General features: G+C 46.2%; 1 protein-coding gene across 1 annotated transcript in view; it reads right to left on the minus strand.

Moving 5' to 3' along the window:
• The window catches only part of svep1 (sushi, von Willebrand factor type A, EGF and pentraxin domain containing 1), a 201119-nt gene that overhangs the window by 143207 nt on the left and 36491 nt on the right, over positions 1-21421 (minus strand). The window contains exons 4-5 of the mRNA XM_080188416.1: positions 2593-2751; positions 1129-1308 (exon numbers count right to left, since the gene is read on the minus strand). Of these exons, the coding sequence (XP_080044542.1) occupies positions 1129-1308; positions 2593-2751 (339 nt within the window). The remainder of the gene's footprint in view (positions 1-1128; positions 1309-2592; positions 2752-21421) is intronic.

Consider the following 21421-nt stretch of genomic DNA (forward strand, 5'->3'; position numbering starts at 1 on the left):
AGTACAATTAAACAGATTCTAATGCAGCCTGGTTTAATATTGTCTGGATGGAGTTTGCATGTTCTCCTCGTCTCTGCGTGGGTTTCCTCCAGCTGCTCTGGTTTCCTCCCACAGCCCAAAAGTGCACGGGTTAGGTGCATTGGCCATGCTAGTTTGCCCCTCAGTGTCCCAGGATGTGTAGGTTAAAAGGAGTAGCTTGGGTAAATATGTGGTGTTGCGGGGATAGGGCCTAGGTGGGATTGTTGTTAGTGCAGACTGAATGGGCCAACTGGCCACATTCTGCACTGCAGCGATTCTATCTGTTTGCATTATTGGAACACACTGAGAAAGTGAAGTGTAAAGAGTGAACTGCTTCCCCGACTTTCTTCAACCTTTTTTTAATAGTTTCTTTTGGAGTCATTGCTCGATCATCTCACCGTCACGTGTCAAGACCTGCAGCTGATCTCCGACCAATTGTCAGAGAGTCAAAGGGGAATGAACATGGAGCTGGTCCTAACTGGAGGATTTTCCAGAGAGGCAGCACAGACACAAAGCACTGAAACCCACCCACAGTCCTGCAAGCTCTGTGACTCACGATAGCACGCACCGCGAAGTCTGAAATCTCAGGTGCCACACAAGGTAGCCCCCCCTCACGTGCTTTGTCACACTGCAGCCATTCTGGTGCTCAATGTCTCTTCACTGGGATATGGGCCAAACATGGGCGATTGTTTAAAAAGCTGAATGGTTCAAAAAGAAAAGGGCGGCATGGACAAGTTGGGCTGAAGGGCCTGTTTCCATTCTGTAAACCTCTGTGACTTCATGAATTGTTAAGGCTTGTGAATGTCAATGACATTGTTATAGTCCAGAGAAAGACGTGACGGATATTAATTGTCCTTCAGTCCATATAAATGGGGAATAGTTGGGATGCTGGGTTGAGTGGGGGGGGGCAGTTATGAGAGCATCAATAACCATTGTCAAGAAAGAGAAGCTGGTTTCACCTTCACTAATCACCTGAGTCCTCTCACAATTGTTGGACACGAGGCAGCTCTCACTGTGTAACAGGAAGAGCTGAGAACTTTAAATACGTGGTAGAGTACAGGAAGCGTAAATGATATTTTAGCATTAGAATACTTTGAGGTTAACACTTACCCCGGCACTCGGGGTCCAGGCCTGACCAGACGCTGTTTGACTGACACAGGCGAATGCTGCTCCCCACCAGGTCAAAACCGACTTTACATTGGATTCCGCAGGCAGAATTGTAATAGTTATTACAGGAGTTCTGGATGAAGTATCCGTTCACAGGTGGCTGTAACTTGGAACACTGGATGACTGCTCGTGCACACGGAGAGAGAGTAACAAAACACATCACCCCGAACACTGTCCATTAGACACTCATTAACACAAACTTCAGATCCTGTCGGCGGAATGTAATATTTGTTCTTTTTCTTACTCGTTTTGGGCGCATTTATTGAAATTGAAGGGAAACTAATTTCTCATTCTCATCGCCACTGTAACCAGCACTGAAATTTCCAGGTGTGTCTGTCCCGTACTGGGTACGGACATTGGCTGCAATCCAATGATTGAATTACCCTTTGTTGGTTGCGTTTTTGTTTAACCTGCAACTGTTGAGGTTGCTTCTGTGCAGTCCTGGAGATTTCATTGCATTCCTCCATCTGCACCCCACCCCCAGTCCCACACTCCCGCCACTCGTCCTTTCTCGACAACAACCTCCCCCACCCCTTCCTCCACTGGACACTACCTTCTCATATCTCATCGAAAAGATAACAGACCCTTGGTTTCCCATGAGATTAACTTGGACAACGAGGCCGCATTTTCGCCGCCAAAACCACCGCATCTGCAATATTTTATCACTAACGAATTAGTTTTACATAGAAACAGACATAGAAATTAGAAGCAGCAGGAGGCCATTTGGCCCTTCGAGCCTGCTCCACCATTCATTTTGATCATGGCCGATCATCAAATTTAATCCCCTGGTCCCGCCTGCCCCCCTCCCCCAACCCTTGATCCCCTTTGCCCCAACAACTGTATCTAAGAAAGTAGGCCAAGATGATGAAATAGAGACACAATTTGGTTTAAATCTGTTTGAATTTTTCTTCTAAGTTTTGTTCTCAGTGTGAAGTGTAATTTTCCAATTCTGGGGACTATTAGGACGGTGTGTTTCTGGTTTTCCTGAATACATTTCACGAGTGACCCGCCTCAGTTGTGTTCAATTGTTCTGTGTTTGATTATGTGACTCTGTTTACTATTGATGCTCACTGTGCTTGTTTAGAACATAGAACATTACAGCGCAGAACAGGCCCTTCGGCCCATGATGTTGCGCCGACCAGTTAAAAAACAATGACCGTCTAACCTAAACCAATCCCTTTTCATCCATAAACCTATCCACGGATCTCTTAAACGCCCCCAAACTAGGCGTTTGGTGAAGCCTGGGACGGGACTCAGGGAATATAAACAAACTTTAGAAGAACTTGTGGTTCGAAGTGAATCATGGATTAGACCTTGTAGGTCACTGTGAATGAAACCTGTAACAGGCATAGAAAACCAGTGTCATCTCTGCGTAGCTCCGAGACATAAAATATATGACAGACTCACCTTGACATACCTGTCCTTTAGCTTTGTATCCTTCCTTGCAGACGCAGTCCTTGATGGAGGTGCTCCCTGGTGGGGACGTGTAATTTTCATCAGGGCAGTGAAGGCAAGTGTTGATTCCACCAGGCTTTGCTTCTGGCTTGTATGTCCCAGATGGACAAGCTAGGGTAAAGGAATGCAAAACAGAAAAAGTTAACACTAATTACAACCTGTGTAGATAGGGAAAGCTGCAGGTACAGCAAACAACTAGAAAGGCAAATTGAATATTAACTTTTATTGCTGGAGTGTTGGAGTGTAACAGTAAGGGTATTTTGTTGCAATTATGTAGGACTAAGGCAAGATCACGTGCAGATTATTGTGCACAGATTTTGCCTCCTTACTTAAGGGAGAATATATTTGCCTTAGACGGGGTACAGGGGGTTTCTTAGTGGGAGAGTAAGTTGGTTAGAATTGTATTCCCTGGAGTTTAGAAGAGTGAGAGGGGATTTCATAGAAACTTATAAAATTCTAACAGTGTTCACAGAATCCCTACAGTGCAGAAAGAGATCATTTGGCCCATCGAGTCTGTACCAACCACAATCCCACCCAGGCCCGACCCCCATGTTCCTACATATTTACCTACTAATCCCTCTAACCTGCGCATCTCAGGATACTAAGGGGCAATTTATCATGGCCAATCAACCTTTGGACCGTGGGAGGAAACCAGAGCATCCAGAGGAAACCCACGCAGACACGAGGAGATGTGCAAACTCCACACAGACAGTGACCCGAGCCGGGAATCGAACCCAGGCTCCTGGAGCTGTGAAGCAGCAGTGCTAACCACTGTGCTACCGTGCCACCCACAGTTAGGCAGGGTAGATTCAGAAAGAATGTTCCCGCTGGTGGGGAGTCCAGATCTCAGGGTCATAGATTGAGGATGAGGGACAAACCTTTTAGGACTGGGGTGAGGAGAAACCTCTTCACCCAGAGAGTGGTGAATGTGTGGAATTCACCACCACAAGAAGTAGTTGGGGCCAAACCTTGTGTGACTTCAAGAAGAAATTAGATATAGCTCTTGGGGATAAAGGGATCAAGGGATATGAGGGGAGGGTATTGGGTTCGATGGTCAGTCATGATCAAAATGAATGGCGAAGCAGGCTCAAAGGGCCAAGTGGCCTCCTCCTGCTTCTGATTTCTACGAAACGTGTGAGGATTGTCCGATAAGGATTGAGTGGAATGGGCCAATATACCCCTGAGTTTAAAAGACTGAGAGGTGATGGATATGATTCTTAGAGATTTTGACAGAGTAGAGAGGTTGCTTCCTCTGACTGGAGTTTGTAGAACTAGAATCCCTGCTCTCGAGATTAAGAATCTGCCAGGGAGTGTGGTGTGAATGTGGAACTCGCTACCACAGGGCATGTCTGAGGTGATTATTATCATTTCATTCAAAAGGAGGAGGGTAAATTTCTTCACTCAGAGGGTGAAGAATCTGTTGAATTCTCTACCTGCGGATGCTAATATTCAAGATGGAGGTGAGTCGATTTTCCGATATTAGGGGAATTGAAGGATAACGGGAGACAGCATAAGAACATAAGAACATAAGAAATAGGAGCAGGAGTAGGCCATCTAGCCCTTCGAGCCTGCCCCGCCATTCAATAAGATCATGGCTGATCTGTCGTGGCTCAGTTCCACTTTCCGGCCCTCTCCCCATAACCCTTAATCCCCTCTCTTATCAAAAACCCATCAACCCGCGTCTTAAAAATATTTAGCGAGGCAGCCTCCACCACTTCAACGGGCAGAGAATTCCAGAGATTTCACCACCCTTTGAGTGAAGAAGTTCCTCCTCAACTCCGTTCTAAACCGCCCCCCTTTTATCTTGAGGCTGTGCCCCCTAGTCCTACTGTCTTTTTTGAGCGGGAAGAGTCTCTCCACCTCTATCCTATCCATCCCATTCATCATCTTATACGTCTCAATGAGATCTCCCCTCATTCTTCTAAACTCTAACGAGTACAAGCCCAGTTTATTCAGCCTGTCCTCATAGCTCAATCCCCTCAACTCCGGGATCAGCCTAGTAAACCTCCTCTGCACTCCCTCCAAGGCCAAAATATCTTTGCGCAGTTGCGGCGCCCAAAACTGCACACAGTACTCCAGCTGCGGCCTCACCAAATGCAGGAATGTGGAGTTTGGAGTGAAGATCAGCCATGGTCTCACTGGATGGCAGGGTTGATCTGAGGGGCTGCGTTCCCTATATTCTGACCCGTAGATCATAGAATCATAGCATTAGCCTGGGTCTCTGGATTACTCAGTGTGTGACATTACCACAACATCACCGTCTCCCCTGTAAATTATTGCTATCATTCTTACTTGGGTGGTACTTTGGACTAATAAATCAATTTGTACATAGAATTCCCACAGTGTAGAAGGAGGTCGTTCGGCCCATCGAGTCAGCACCGACAACAATCCCACCCAGGCCCAATCCTCATAACCCCACGTACTTACCCTGCTAATGCCCCTGACACTCAGGGGTAATCCACCATTATCAATCCACCTAACCCACACATCTTTGGACTGTGGGTGGAAACCGGAGCACCCAGTGATGCAAATTCCACACAGACAGTGACCCCCAAGCCGGGAATCAAACCCGGGTCCCTGGCGCTGTAAGGCAGCAGTGCTGACCACTGTGTCACCCTGCCACACCTAGACAGATAGGTAGCCAATGGGCTGTGCCTTTACATTGTTGCTGCTGCTTTTTGCAGAGCACAAGTAAGAACGGGAAATAGAACGACATTACAGGGAAGGTATATCCAAAATGACAACAATGAATTCAATTATGTCCTTTTTAAAGAGTAAAGTAAGGTTTATTTATCAGTCACAAGTCGGATTACATTAACACCTCAATGAAGTTACTGTGAAAATCCCCTAGTCTTCACACTCCAGTACCTGTTCTACACTGAAGGGAGAATTTAGCACGACCAATGTACCTAACCAGCACGTCTTTCGGACGTGGAAACCGGTACACCCGGAGGAAACCCATGCAGACACGGGGAGAATGTGCAGACTCCACGCAGACAGTGGCTGGAATTTTACCGCCACTCTGGAATTCTCCGTTGGCCTCGGGTGGGATTTTACGAACCTCGCCTGAGCGAAGTCATTGAATCCCGGTCAGTGACCCAAGCTGGGAATCGAACCTGGGCTCCCTGGCTCTGTGAGGCAGCAGCGCTAACCATCATGTCGCCACACGGACATAGAACTTGTAGCACAGAAACAGGCCATTCAGCCCGACAAGTCCACCCCAGTGTTTATGCTGCACCGAGCCATCCCCATTTTCATCGCATGTTTCCAGTCTGGGTGACCCTTTGTCCTGACTTGAAGTGTTGGCTGTAATCTCTCCCCACAGGTGCTGTCAGACCCGCTGAGACTTTCCAGCATTTTCAGTTTTTGTTGTGGCTGCTTTGCAACAATGATCAGACTTCAAAAATTGCTTCACCGACAGGGAAACCCTGTGAAAGGCGCTACAAAAATGCAAATGCTTTGCCTTTTCTTCTACCCCAGTGAATTGCGGTCTGTATTGTAGTTTGTTTACTTTTATTCTGTTGTTCTGACTGCTAAATATTTCAACACTATTACACATAACTGGTACCAGCAAAGGTATCGACCCGAGCCACTGCGGCAAACCCCTACGGGCTCACAATCCGCACTGAATATTCTCCTGTGCTCAATATTCCAAACCACGTTAATTTAATGGTTGCTTCAAACTGTTTGTTTTTAGGGACAGGAAACAAAAGGCTTTGTCCATTCTGGTTCAGAGCGATAACGATTGATGATTTGTTAAACAGTGGGTGTTCTGCTATTAAAGTGAAGCCCAGTGCTGAAGAATGTTGCCGCTTAATTGGTTCCAGACCCAATCCTTCTGCTGCTTAGAGTAAACTATAACCTAAATGGATCTGATAATCTGGTGAGATGTGTGAGTGAGTGTGTGCGTGTGAATGCAAGTGTGTGAACGTGAGTGTGTGAATGCAAGTGTGTGAGTGTGAGTGTGTGAATGCCAGTGTGTGAGTGTGAGTGTGAGTGTGAGAGTGTGAATGCGAGTGTGTGAGTGAGTGTGAGAGTGTGAATGTGAGTGTGTGAGTGAGTGAGTGTGAGAGTGTGAATGCGAGTGTGTGAGTGAGTGTGAGAGTGTGAATGCGAGTGTGTGAGTGAGTGTGAGAGTGTGAATGCGAGTGTGTGAGTGAGTGTGAGAGTGTGAATGCGAGTGTGTGAGTGTGAGAGTGTGAATGTGAGTGTGTGAGTGAGTGTGAGAGTGTGAATGCGAGTGTGTGAGTGAGTGTGAGTGTGAGAGTGTGAATGCGAATGTGTGAGTGTGAGAGTGTGAATGCGAGTGTGTGAGTGAGTGTGAGAGTGTGAATGCGAGTGTGTGAGTGAGTGTGAGAGTGTGAATGCGAATGTGTGAGTGAGTGTGAGAGTGTGAATGTGAGTGTGTGAGTGAGTGTGAGAGTGTGAATGCGAGTGTGTGAGTGAGTGTGAGAGTGTGAATGCGAGTGTGTGAGTGAGTGTGAGAGTGTGAATGCGAGTGTGTGTGAGTGTGAGTGTGTGTGTGTGTGAGTTCATTTAGTTTTGTTTGCTGAATGAGTCCTAACTGTGTTTTGAATATTTATTTTCATGGCTTTGTTTTTATTTCTTTTGAACCTGAACAGAACTGGATTCCTTTCGGGAGGCTTGGGAAAGTTTTGTCTGTTTATCCAGTTTGTGCTCGAGGTTTGCAAGATTGGCCCTTGTGGAGGAGTTGCGTAGCAGCGTAATCCCTGAGTTTCGATACCGTGTGGTACTGAGGTGTCCCTTATTCAAGTCAGGTAACCAGCTACTGAGCAGGACCACTCCAAACGGAGGAATAAAAAGCACTGGGATTGTCCGCACAAGTCCATTAATGTCTATCTCACAACGAGTAGTGGCTGTGCTTACTGGCACCATACGTCTTGGCCAGCAGATAGATCGTTGCCAATTTCAAATGTAATAATTTTTGCTGTTAGTTCGAGTGATGTTCTTAACTTACATTGATTCATTGCATGTGAAGAAAAGCGGGGAGAAAGCTTATATTAAAGGAGCTACATGTTGTTTTCCGAGATTAAATGATCCTATATACCCATTCATACCGACGCGAAGATTTTCCATATTTTAATTTTAAAAGTTTTTAAAGTTTATTTATTAGTGTCACAAGTAGGCTTACATTAACACTGCAAGGAAGTTACTGTGAAAATCCACACTCCGGTGCCTGTTCGGGTACACTGAGGGAGAATTTAGCACGGCCAATGCACCCTAACCAGCACGTCTTTCAGACTGTGGGAGGAAACCGGAGCACCTGGAGGAAACTCACGCAGACACAGAGAGAACATACAAACTCCACTCAGACAGTGAACCAAGGCTGGAATTGAACCCAGGTCCCTGGCGCTGTGAGGCAGCAGTGCTAACTACTTGATTACAAGCTTAGAATTAGGAAGATGGTAGCATTGATAGTGACAGTTCCACCATTCTAATGTGAGTCCTGATGCAGAAACAAACAGTGCAGCCTGTGACTGATAATAAGCTGAAAATGTCAGAAAGGAGACAATATAATTTCAGTAGCTAACGAAAGGGGAATGCTTGCCATTAGAGAGAGAGACAGTGTCTCATCGAGCTACTGAGTCATGCCAACAACATTTGTCTTCAATTAAAGTTTTGCCAGATGCAAGTGCGACCTTCCCACACCGGCATAGAGGAGAATCAGCTCCATCACAAACCCGTGGAGCGAAACAATGTCACACTGATGACCCTGAGGCATCCACATGAGCTCAACTCCCAAAAACATGAGAAAACAGAAACACAAAGGTCTCTCCAATCCTGTCAGCTTGGTGCATTGTGCAAAACATTCCACACAATTAGGTTCGAGCCCAAACATTATGTTTTCCAGATCTAGAGCCGAGCTGAATCCCAGTGCCAGAAAAAGCAAGTAGGGAGGAGAAATCTGCGGAATAATCCCGAAAATAATGCTGAAGCCTCCTTAGAGCAGGAGGTCACAGAGATTTTATGACACACACACACACACACACACACACAGATACACGTAAGCATAATTATATGTACATGCATATAAATACAAACACACATTTATGCACACACAGATGCATGTATATGAAGACATGACATCTGCACTTATACACATGCACACAAATGGGCAAACACATGCAAGACATGTTCACACACACATACTCATGCATACTCATGCCTGTACATATGTATGAATGCCGAGACACCAATGTTCGCACACATGTTCATTCACATGCATGTTCATGCGCATTCACATGTGTATGTGTACACACACATATATACACTTTCATTCAAATACACAGACATTAACACACACACAACACATGTATGCAAGCACATGTATGCATATGCACACACATACACACACATCTATGCAGACATTGATATATATACATGTGCAAATGTACACACATACGTATATACATGGATCATATACATATACATGGGTATGCACACACATATACACAGTTGTGCACACGCATACACACTTGTGCACACACACAAGTCCATGAGCACACGTGCACACACAAGCACACATACATATTTACAAGTACACCACCCCTCCCACACAAGCAAGAATACATGCACACTCATGTAGCTGAAATTGTGTTCTGTGATATTAACAGTGCAGTTGTTTGACATTTCTTGCTTGCAAATAATATTTATTTGATGGTTGCTCGAATATAGCAGCCAAAGACTTTTAACACGATTATATTGATCATTTTCTGATCAATATTGTTCAATTCAATTCAACCCTTTGCTGGGCTAAGTTCAGGAAAACTTTTCAATACAAGCACAGAAATTTCAACAGAAACCCAACATCCACGCTACATTAGCTGGACAGACACGATCACTAATATTAGCAAACAATTTTTTCACTAAAGTCTTTCTTCAAATTGCTTTTGCAACCTTTATCACTGTGACCAGAAACTGGACAGATGTGATTTCTTACCTTTCACTTCAACAGTGGAAAATTAACATACGACATACTGTATTAGAAATTGCAATGCTCATTTTGTGCGCTTGATGCTACCATACACACTTATACCAGCAGAGGGAGTCTGTTAGGACACAATAATAAAGGATCTATGTTTAAAAGCTTGTGCAGTTCTATTTTTAAAGTCTCTTGCTGAATATATAATCGTTCCTGACCCAAAAACTTCCCAGTGATGGGATGTCCTCAGCAATGGCAGAGGTGATACAGGGATAGGAAACAACATTCTTCATGCAATAATAATTGATTTATAGTGATTTCTAACCTGAAGAATACTGAGCCACTTTGTTACTGAGTGATTTGTCAGTGACTAACTTTGATTGCCAGGTTTTGGAATGCCCTGCTTGTCAAGATATTCCTTTGAAAACAAGACTGCACATTAATCAGAGACTGAGTTAAGTTTGAATATAAATGAAGAACACAGCTTTACTTCTGCATTTGAATGAAGGGGATCCATTCACCTAATTAATTAATAAAGAATATTGTTACTTGTGAGCAAGATAGCACTACTTGCCAGATTTTGGGAGCAAGTATATTAATGAACATACAACATAGCTGTAGGGTATTAAACATTGCAACATGCATTTTTCCACTTGATGCTGCCAAACACACATGTACCAGCAGAGGGAGTCTGCTAGGAAGAGACCTGGAACCAATGCAGGTCAAGATAGAGATCAGCCATGACCGAAGTGAATGGGTCAACAGCCTCAAGAAATTTAATGGTTTAAAAGTGGAAATAAAAGTGATGGCACAATACTGTCCTTTCTCAAGCCAACTTGCCCAGCATTGAGGTGCTAATCACTCAAAGTCAGCTCTACTGGTTGGGGCACATCATTTGCATTGAAACTGTTCGGGGCTGAAGACTCTCAGGTGGACAGCAGAAATGCTTTCTTCAAAACAGCCCTCAAGAGGTCAAACATCCCCTGACTCATGGGAAACGCTGGCTTGTGATTGACTAAAATAAGAAGCATCATTTGGGAAAGCACTGAACACATCAAGAGGCTTTTTCAGGAATGTGCAGAGCTGAGGTTGGGGTGTTGGAGGGAGTGCAGAAACTTCCAAACAACCCATCTGGCCAACCCTCCAAACACTACCTGTCTGACACATGGTAGAGTATGAAGTATGGGCTTATCAGTAACTTTTGAATGAACTGGAGAGGAATGAAGTCATCCTTGATCCTGAGGCAAGTCTCCGAGGGACTGTCTGTGAAGGAGAATGGTTCACTCCTGTTCCTATGTTAGGTCATTTCCATGGCCTTGAGCTGTATTATTGTCTTATTACTCAATTCTAGCGAGAGGACTAAAGTAAAGACTGCAAGGCCAGATCGAGGCCATTGCATTACTGGGCTTTCCAATTATGAACATCCCAGGAAAGAGGCTGGTGTTTTGGATAGACATGAGGAAGTCATTCCTTCATGTTCCAAGATAAGGTCAGAACTGAAATCCACAGGGGGACAGACAACCAATGTGTAACTTGGAGAGAAACTGAGAAAAATGAGAAGCTGATGAAATACGCAATGACTTCACAAGCCTGGCAAAGAAAGGAACATCACGTTTGTTTCATGTGATACCCAGCATAGAAGGAGATGGCAGTGTGTTATAGATCACTCAGGGAGTCCATGTTGCTGTGGCAACATGCACTAACACATGCATGTCGTAGCCTGGCATCAAGGAGAGTGATGATAGAGGCTCCAATGTTCTTTACATCATATGCCTGACCTGGAATCTCTCTCACTCTCACATCCTGACATTGGCATGCATTGGAAGGACTTGCAGGTCAGTACTCACCTTGTGTAACAATAAAGTCATCATAGTCCCAGGTGACCATAGGCTGCTCTCCTGTTTGAGGGGGGAGACCTGACTGGTGGTGATTTAACCTGAGGGTCATCACACCTCAGGCGAGGGGCAAGGTTGAGAAAGCGGGGCCTTCATGAATAATCTCAGCCGGTACAGGAGTTGAACCCACACTGTTGGCTTCGCTCTGTCTGCATCACTAACCAGCCATCCAGCCAACTGAGTTAAACCAAACCCCCTCGTTTAGCCACATTATGTTATGGAGATGCCAGTGTTGGACAGGGGTGGGCACAGTACGAAATCTCACAACACCAGGTTATAGTCCAACAGTTGGACTTCAACCTGGCGTTGGGAGACTTCTTACTGTAGCCACATTATGAACACACATTCCTTAGTCATCAAGACCTGGGGTGAGACTTGAACGTTCAAGTTCTGACTCAGAGGCAGGGACACTACCTGCTGCACCATAAGGTGTGCTAGCACAGAAGAATCCAAGTCTAATTAATCCTGTTAATGAACATGCTTCTATTTTCCTAACCGCTTCCCTTGCAGTGAACTTGGCTGCACCTTGGGTTCTTCTCTCACTGATTGCCATCACTGCCACTCGGGACACACACACAGCATCGCCACTGGTCAATTGCTTTGTTGATAATTCTCTGCCAAAGCCATCAGTTACCCCTCCAAGATCAACAATGGGCTGCCGTCAGCCTTGACCCCTCACGGCACTGCGGCTCTCTCTTATTTCCGGGCACTAACCCAAGCTCAATGCTCGCAGAAAAGCGGTCGAACAATCCCCTGTGTGTGCCGAATATCTCCTGTAATTTAACCCCACTCAATCCCATCTCCATCAAACGTTAACGACTGCACCTAGCGTCAAGTATTTTAAAGGCTGTGTCTTCACTCGATCGTAGATCGGAGTCTCAGGTTCATTTTTAGTGACTGAGAAAAAAATAACCAACAAAAAAACACAAAGTTGTCCAAAATAAAGAAACGTGCAGACAAATATCCTACGGTGTTGTTCCTGGGTGGTCTTGGAACTGCTCTGTAGTTTCCAGTGTTTATTGCGGTTCTGCCATGGGACAGAAGTCAACATTACGTTATAATTCAGCATCTTATCACATAGTCAAGCGACTAATTACCTTACTACCTTTTGCTAGTGCTTGGGGAGGTTGTAAATAAACTCTGTAGAGGTGTGAGAACCAGGAGACAACACTAGAGAGGAATAATCAAGGTGCGTAGAATATTGGGAGAGGTAGATGAACAAAGATAAGTAAGTTAATAGATGGGGCCAGAGTAACGGAGAGACTAACAGAGGAGAAAACGTTGGAAAATCTCAGCAGGTCTGGCAGCATCAGTAAGGAGAGAAAAGAGCTGACGTTTCAAGTCCAGACGACCCTTTGCCAATTTGGTCTTCCGGACTCAGAATGTCAACTGTTTTCTCTCTTATAGGTGCCGCCAGACCTGCTGAGATTTTCCAGTATTTTCTCTTTTGGTTTTAGATTCCAGCATCCACTGTAATTTGCTTTAGAGAGTAACAGAGTCTCAATCAGGGTTACTTGATTTGATTTATTGTTACATGTATTGGGATATAATGAAGTGTATTGTTTCTTGCGTGCTACACAGACAAGCATACCATTCATAGGGTACATGGGGAAGAAAAGGAGAGGATGCAGAATGTAGTAGTAGTCATAGCTAGGGAGTGGAGAAAGGTCAGCTAATACCAGGGCAGCACAGTGACATAGTTCACATTTGAAGATTATTTGTGCTTTCACTACATTGGATCTATCTGAAGACTAAATGTTGTAGTTAAGGATTTTTCCTTGAATTATAGGGTGGCACAGTGGTTAGCACTGCTGCCTCACTGTGCCTGGGACCTGGGTTTGATTCGCAGCTTGGGTCACTGTCTGTGCGGAGTCCACATGTTCCCCCCCTGTCTGTGTGGGTTCCCTCTGGTTGCTCCGGTTTCCTCCCACAGTCCAAAGATGTGCGGGTTAGGCCATGCTAAATTCTCCCTTAGTGTCAGGCGGACTAGCTAGGGTAAGTGCATGGGGTTATGGGGGTAGGGCCTGGGTGGGATTGTGTTCAGTGCAGACTCGATGGGCTGAATGGCCTCCTGCTGCACTCTAGGGCTCTGTGGTTCTGTGAACCTTCAATGGAGATTCACCAGTCAAGGTATATTCCCACAAAAGGGAAAGGTAGGGAAACAAATCCAGAGCTCTCTGGGTGTGAAAGGAGATAGAAGTTACAATAAATCAGAAGAAGTGTGCTAATGACAGATGTCAGATGTAAAGTATAATTGAGAACCAAGTCAAATACAGAGGGGAAGTGAAGAAGCTAATATGAGAAACCAACAGGGAGTTTGAAAAGGGATTGGCAGCTGACATTAAAGGTGCTTTCTATAGGCATATAAATATAAAAAAAGGATTACGACCCAAAAAGGAGATTTACAGATTGAGGCAGAGGGTGACAAAAACAGAAAAAGGCTGGGAATCTTAGCAGGCCTGACAGCATCTGTGGAGAGAGAATAGAACCAATGTTTCGAGTCTGGCTGGCCCTTCGTCAGGGCGGGGAGGAAAGGAAGTCAAAGAACAAAGAAAATTACAGCACAGGAACAGGCCCTTCGGCCCTCTGAGCCTGCACAGACCATGCTGCCAGACTTAACTAAAAGCCCTACCCTTCCAGGGACCATATCCCTCTATTCCCATCTCATTCATGTACTTGTCAAGATGCCCCTTAAAAATCACTACCGTATCCACTTCCACTACCTCTCCTGGCAGCGAGTTCCAGGCACCCACCACTCTCTGCGTAAAAAATCTGCCTTGTACACCTCTTTTAAACCTTGCCCCTCGCACCTTAAACCTGTGCCCCCTGGTAATTGACTCTTCCACCCTGGGAAAAAGCTTCTGACTATCCACTCCGTCCATGCCCCTCATAATCTTGTAGGCTTCTATCAGGTTGCCCCTCAACCTCCGTTGCTCCAGTGAGAACAAACCAAGAATCTCCAACCTCTCCTCATAGCTAATGCCCTCTGTACCAGGCAACATCCTGGTAAATCTGTTCTGTACCCTCTCGGCAGAGATTTACGCTATGAGCATAGGGAGAGGTGATGGAATTGGACACATGGAATGTAAATGAGCCTGCAGAAGGCTGAGGAAGTGTTGAAAGTGTCCGTTTAGTGATCAGAATGCGTGAATGGCAAAACAAAGGTACAGCCTGAGGGATGAGGCAGTTGGCGTGAAAAAGACTGGGGGTTGGGAGAAGGGTGGGGGGTAGTTGGAAAGAAGGAGAGCGATGAAGTGGAGAATGAGATGAAATGAAACAAAATAAATAGAAATGGGAGGAGGGGAGAGTTGATGCTGTGAAATTGTTGAACTCAATGTTTAGTCCAGAAGGCTGTACAATGCCGATGTGGAAGATGAGGTGCTGTTCCTCCAGTTTGCGTTGGGGTTGACTAGAACATTACAGATGGCCAAGGACAGACATGTGGACAGGAGAGCAGGGGAATGTGCTGAAGTGGCAAGCGACAGGAAGGCCTGGGGACCAAAGATGTTCAGCAAAGCGGTCTGTGTTTAGTCTCTCCAAGACTGCATTGGGAGCAGCGATTGCGTTTATCTTATAAATAATTTGTCTTTACAAAGGGAAAAGATGCAACCCAGATCATAGTAAAAGACAAGGTTATTCAGACACCAGGTGGATTTACTGACCATAATCGTTCAGTTTTCAGTCCATAGAAGATCAAAATACACTGTTTTGAAGGAAATGAGTATTTCCTAGTTACTTGGACACTCAGACAAGATCTAATTATCTGGTCATTATCTAGTTGGACCTCAGCTGGAATATTGTGCACTGCTCTGGGTGCCACACTACAGGAAGACTGTGAGTGCACTGGAGAGAGGGCAGAGGAAATTAACAAGAATAATTCCAGCGATGAGAAACTTCAGTCTTGAGGATAGATTGGAGAGGTTGGGACTGTTCTCCTTGGAGAGAAGAAGGCTAAGAGGTGATTCGATAGAGATGTGATTCAAAATCAAGAGGGGGCTGGATGGAATACATTGGGAGAAACTGTTCCCACTTGTGAAAGGATTGAGGACGAGAGGACACAGAGTTAAAGAGACTTCAGGGAAAAAATGCAATGTGAGAAAAATCTTTTTCACCCAGCGAGTGGTTGGGGTCTGAAATGCGCTGCCTGGAAGTATAGCGGAGGCAGGTTCAATCGAGGCATTCCAGAGGGCATTAGATGATTGCTTGAAGAGGAACAGTGTGCAGGGATACGGACAAAAGACAGGAAATGGCATTAAGTCATGATTCTGCACAGTGGCACAGTGGATAGCACTGCTGCCTCACAGCTCCTGGGTTCGATTCCAGCCTCGGGTCACTGTCTGTGTAGAGATCGCACAGTCTCCCCATGTCAGTGTGGGTTTCCTCTGGGTGCTCCGGTTTCCTCCCACAGACCAAGTATGTGCAGGTTAGGTTGATTGACCAAGCTAAGTTGCCCCTTAGTGTCAGTGAGATCAGTGGGGTAAATAATGTGGGGTTACGGGGATAGAGTCTGGGTGGGATTGTTGTCGGTGCACTCTCGATGGGCTGAATGGCCTTTTTGTGCACTGTAGGGACTCTATGTTTCTATGCTCATTTGGAAAGCTGGTGCAGACACGACAGGCCAATTGGCCTCCTTCTGCACCATGATGATTCTTTGGGATCTTGCTCTGCACAAGTTGCATGCTGCATTCCACACATTACAACACTGGCTGCATTCCACTGGTCGTCAAGCACTTTGGGACATCTAGAGGTTGTGAAAGGTGAACTGATGGCTCAGTATACCTGTTTTTAACTAAAAGTGACAAAACTCAGGGGTGCACCCGAGGCCGTGTTTGGGGGAGCGCAGAGATCTCAGAGGATGTGGAAGGGAGGAAATGGGGTGTGAGCTCATGCAGGGATTTGAAAACAAGGATGGGAACTTCCAAATGGAAAGATAATGATGTTTTGTTTTCTGTACAGGGAGGGGGAAACTCGATAGAGAGAGAGCAGAGCAGGCTTAAACGATCTCAGGGTTGATGAACATTGTGAAGCAAAGTCTGCAGACCAGCCAGGATGGGGCAGCTTTAGAGCGAAACATTCTCTCAGGGAATTATACAAGGTTGCAACCATGAGAAGGGCAGGTTATTTATGACTTGTGGGACCTATTTCTGTGTTGCTTAGATTTGTAACTTTGGGAACCGAAGAACCTTGGGATCTATGAGTAAAAATGGAATTTGCTCCTCATTCCCAAGTGTGGCTACATCTTTCTTGTGGTTACTTATAGATACTGGCTCGCAGGCGCTGAGGACCAATGGGCTTTATCTATCACTCTGTATGCAGCACATCATAAATCAATTGCACATTTTCTGTCTGGAGCTAAGAGAAAAGAGTCCAGGTGTCAGAGCTGGTTAGGTGGATTGGCTATGTTAAATTGCCCCATAGTTTCAGGGGGACTAACTAGGGTAAATGCATGCAGTTATGGGGATAGAGCCTGGGTGGGATTGTGATTGTTGCAGACTTGATGGGCCAAATGGCCTCCTTCTGCGCTGTAGGGATTCTATTCTATTCTCCGACCTCGCTCGCATCCAGGATTCTCCTGCTTCAGTGAAGGGAGGTTTAGCTGAGCACCAGGGTTGTCCGTTCTTGCTGTGGGATGTGAACGGCCAGAGAATTCCAGCCCACTTTTCAAAAGATGCTAACGCTTGGGAAGAGCAGAAGGCTAAGCTCTTTTAACCTGTTCCACCATTTAATGGGATCATGCCTCTTAATTCAATTTTTTCCTTTGAACCCTCTCACCCAACAAGAATCGATCAATCTCAGCGTTAAAAATTTCCAATTGGTTTTCCTCTTCCCTGCTCACTGGCCTCACCAGCTCCTCATGGGAACAGTTACAGATTTCCACCATCCTGAAGACTTAAGAGAATGAGATTGAGGAATCTTCAAAGGTTTGGGGGCCTCTGTTGGGAAAGGCTCTACAGGCCTGTGGTGCTATTGGAATGAAGAAACATGGATGGGTTGAAGACACAGTCCAGATCCTGACAGGTAGTAGATGCTGTAAGTGTAACAAATGCTATTTGACTTAGAGATCAGAACTGGAAAGGGACAACTTCTGATGAACAAGTCTCAAGGAAAGTCATGTCTCATTGCGCAGTGAGGACGTGGAGGATGTTTCATCTGTAAATTTCTACAGAAAGGAAGTTATTAGTTATACTGATCCTTGAACAGAATCCCACCCAGGCCCCTTCCCCAGAGTCCCACGCATTTACCCTAGCTCACCCCCCCCCGACACGAAGGGGCAATTTCGCATGGCCAATCAACCAAACCAGTTTTGACAAAGGGTCATCTGGACTCGAAACGTCAGCTCTTTTCTCTCCTTACAGATGCTGCCAGACCCGCTGAGATTTTCCAGCGTTTTCTCTTTTGGCTTCAGATTCCAGCATCCGCAGTAATTTGCTTTTATGCAGTGTTTAACTCACCGGCATTTCTCTTCCAGGAATGCCTACTCTGAAGAAGTACTGCTCTTCTCTCCGATAGGATTTCCGTATGTCTCTCCTCCCCCTCCTCTTCCTCCCCCTCCACCCCCTCTCCCCCTCCCTACCTTCACTTCTTTCCATTTCTCTTTTAGTGTTGGACAAGGTATTTACCAAGACTTGCTTCCGCAGCCACATTTCCTTCCTCAGTGACTCTCTGACTTACCCCACCTGGATTTCAACTCAAACTCCACCCCGCATGTAACCTCCAGGATTACAGGTCCCTCCAGGATACACAACGTTCTTCGAACTGCTGATCTCGCTGCATCCTGAAAGCCGCACTCGGTTCTACGCATCGCCACATGAAGGCACTCGACATCTCTCTCCAGCAACACCACCTTACTCTCTCTCAAAGCTGTCCCTGCCCCCAGTTTAATTTCATCCTCTGCATCATCCGACGTCTTAACAATAAACGTTTCCTGTTTTCTTGCAGGTGTTAAGAACAACCAGCACGGGAAACAGGCCCTTCGGCCCAACGAGCCCGCGCCGCCACCTCAACAAAGCATTTTCCTACACCTACCTTGACCCGTGTGTATGCGTATGGTACCCCCATCGGAAACCAGATTCAGGGGAGAATAGTTTAGGGGCAATTTGTTACACCAATCAGCCTAAGGTGTTAAGGAACGCAAGCGTCAACAACTTATCAACACCACTGCCCATCTGAGACCCTCCAACAGTCCCAATTCCTCAAACTCCATCTCTTCTCGCCCCAATCCTTGCTGTGTCTTCACCATACCCTCCGACCTCGCCCTCTCTGAGGCTGAGCATGTTGTTCCCAACAAAGGACTCAGCTTCGTACCTTTGCCTCCCCACCTCAACGAATTCCGGGCTCAACATGATGTTGAACTCTTCTTCTGTCGCCTTCGTCTCTGTGCCCACTTCTTTAGGCAAGAGTCCTCCCCCGTTCCACGCATCCTTTCACGTGCCTTCAACATTCTGCCACCAATTGGACACCCCCACCAGGGCAATTACCCGCCCTTGATCTTTTCATTGGGAACTGTCGACGGGACATTGGCCATCTTAATTTTTCTGCCCCCCTCACCCATTCCAACCTCTCTCCTTCCAAACTTTCCCCCCTTCCTTCCCTCAGGTTCGACCCTGACATTGTCATCAAACCTGCCGACAAAGGGGGTGCTGTTATTGTCTGGCGGACTGATCTCTACCTCACAGAGACTGAGCGCCAGCTCTCAGATACTTCTTCCTACCTCCCCACCAACAACATCAAGCCATTATGTCCAACACCATCACCCACCTAATTTCCTCCAGGTGCCTTCTGCCCCCCCATAGCTCCAACCTCATAGTCTCCCAACCCCGGACAGCCCGCTTCTACCTACTTCCCAGAATCCACAAAGACGAGTGCCCTGGGAGGCCCTGGCATGCCCCTGCCCCACTCAACTTACTTCTCTTACCTTGACTCCATCTTCACTCCCCTGGTCCATTCCCTCCCCATCAACGTTCGGGATTCCTCTGATGCCCTGCATCATATTAACAGCTTCCAGTTCACAGGCCCTAACCGTCTCCGATTCACCATGGGTGTGCAAACTCTGTACGCCTCCATCCCACATCAGGACAGACTGAGAGCTCTTTGCTTCTTTCTTGAAAAGAGGCCTAAACAATTCCCATCCATCACCATTCTCCTCCCCTGGCTAAACTCAAAGAACAAAGAACAGCACAGCATAGGAAACAGGCCCTTTGGCCCTACGAGCCTGCGCCGCCCATTTTAACACTCAGTGAGTGCCTTATTCAAGTCTTTCGTCGATCGTCGACATTTTTGTCTACCTCTAGTGGACTCCAGAATAAAGGCGTGCAATAAACTCGCTCTAACTCTCAACAACTTCTCCTTTGACTCACCCCCTTTCTCCAGTTTTGACAAAGGGTCGAAACGAGAGCTCTTTTCTCTCCCTACGGATGCTGCCAGACCTGCTGAGATTTTTCTAGCATTTTCTCTTTTGGTAACCCGCACATCTTTGGAATGTGGGAGAAAACCCATGGGATCAGTGGGTGTGAGGATGCAGAGGGATCGGGGCTGAGGGAGCAGAGGGATTGGGGGCGAGGGTGCAGACAGTGACCCAAGCTGGGAATTGAACCTGGGTCCCTGGCGCTGTGAGGCAGCAGTGCTAATCGCCGCGCCACCGTGCTGCCCCCAAAATCCGGCCTATGATCTTTCAACAGAGCGGCAAGTACTTCTGCCTACTTTAAATTCCTTCTTATATCAGAATGCTTTGGATCTCTTCTTGTGACCTTTTCATTTATATATAAATACAAAGTTTTGAACCTAGGGCACAGAACCGTCTCTCCCTGATAGAAGCTGTTAGCTCCCAGAGTCTGGGAGACCAATGTTTGAGACTAACTTGCATTGAGCAACTGACGTACAGTGTGTCAGTGTTCATGGCCACTTTCAAATAATTCCATATTTAAGTGCAAGAATGTTAAGTGGTTAATGTCAAGTATTGTTTATTTGCTTTCAGCGGCATTATTCCTCCCTGACAGGTCGGACAGGATGTGGATCATTAAGCTCACCAGAAATGACCCACTTTTAAATAGACAGCAACCAGCTTTCCACTTACACCCAGTGACAGGACAGGACGTGAGATGCAAGAAGCTTGTAGAATCGATGGTAAACAATGGGTACATCCCCTTCGAAAGAGTTCTCCGATTAGTCCCACTCCTCACTTCTCTTTCCCCCGTAACCCTGCGCGCATTTCCCCTTCAGGTATTTTCTGTTTTGCAGATTGAATCTGCTTCCACCACCCTGACAGAGGGAATGTTCCGGATCATAACAACTCGCTGGGTCAAGAATTCTCCTCATCTGCCCTCTGGCTCGTTTGCCAGTTGTCTTAAATCTGTATCCTCTGGGTCCTCCCATTGCAGGAAACTATTCCTCCCTAATGACCCTTCAAATAATTTGGAAAGGGAGACTGACTGGTCCTTGAGGTTCAGGGGATTACAAGGTTATGCGACTTGATGTGAATGCTCATTCAAAGGGGCAGTGTGGGCATTGTGAATTGAGTGGTCTCCTTCTGTGTTGCAAGCTCCTATGATATCTTTGGTTTCATGACCATTTTGAACATCTAGAATCACGGAATCCCTACAGTGTAGAAGGAGGCCATTTGGCCCATCAAGCCTGCACCATTCCACCCAGACCCTAACCCCATAACCCCATACCTTTACCCTGCTAATCCCCTGACACTGAGGTGCAATTTAGCACGACCAATCAACCTAACCCGTACATCTTTTGACTGTGGATGGGAACCGGAGCACCCGGAGAAAACCCATGCAGACACGGGGAGAATGTGCAAACTCCACACAGACAGGCCGGATTTGAACCTGAGTCTCTAGTGCTGTGAGGGAGCAGTGCTAACCGCAGTGCCACCATGTCGCCCCAATCTCCCCTTCACCTGCGCTACATTAAGCAAAAAAATCTCAGCTGCAACGCA

Source organism: Carcharhinus amblyrhynchos, chromosome 5, assembly GCF_965287045.1.
Source record: "Carcharhinus amblyrhynchos chromosome 5, sCarAmb.v2.hapA, whole genome shotgun sequence".
In the NCBI taxonomy this organism is placed as follows: Eukaryota; Metazoa; Chordata; class Chondrichthyes; order Carcharhiniformes; family Carcharhinidae; genus Carcharhinus; species Carcharhinus amblyrhynchos.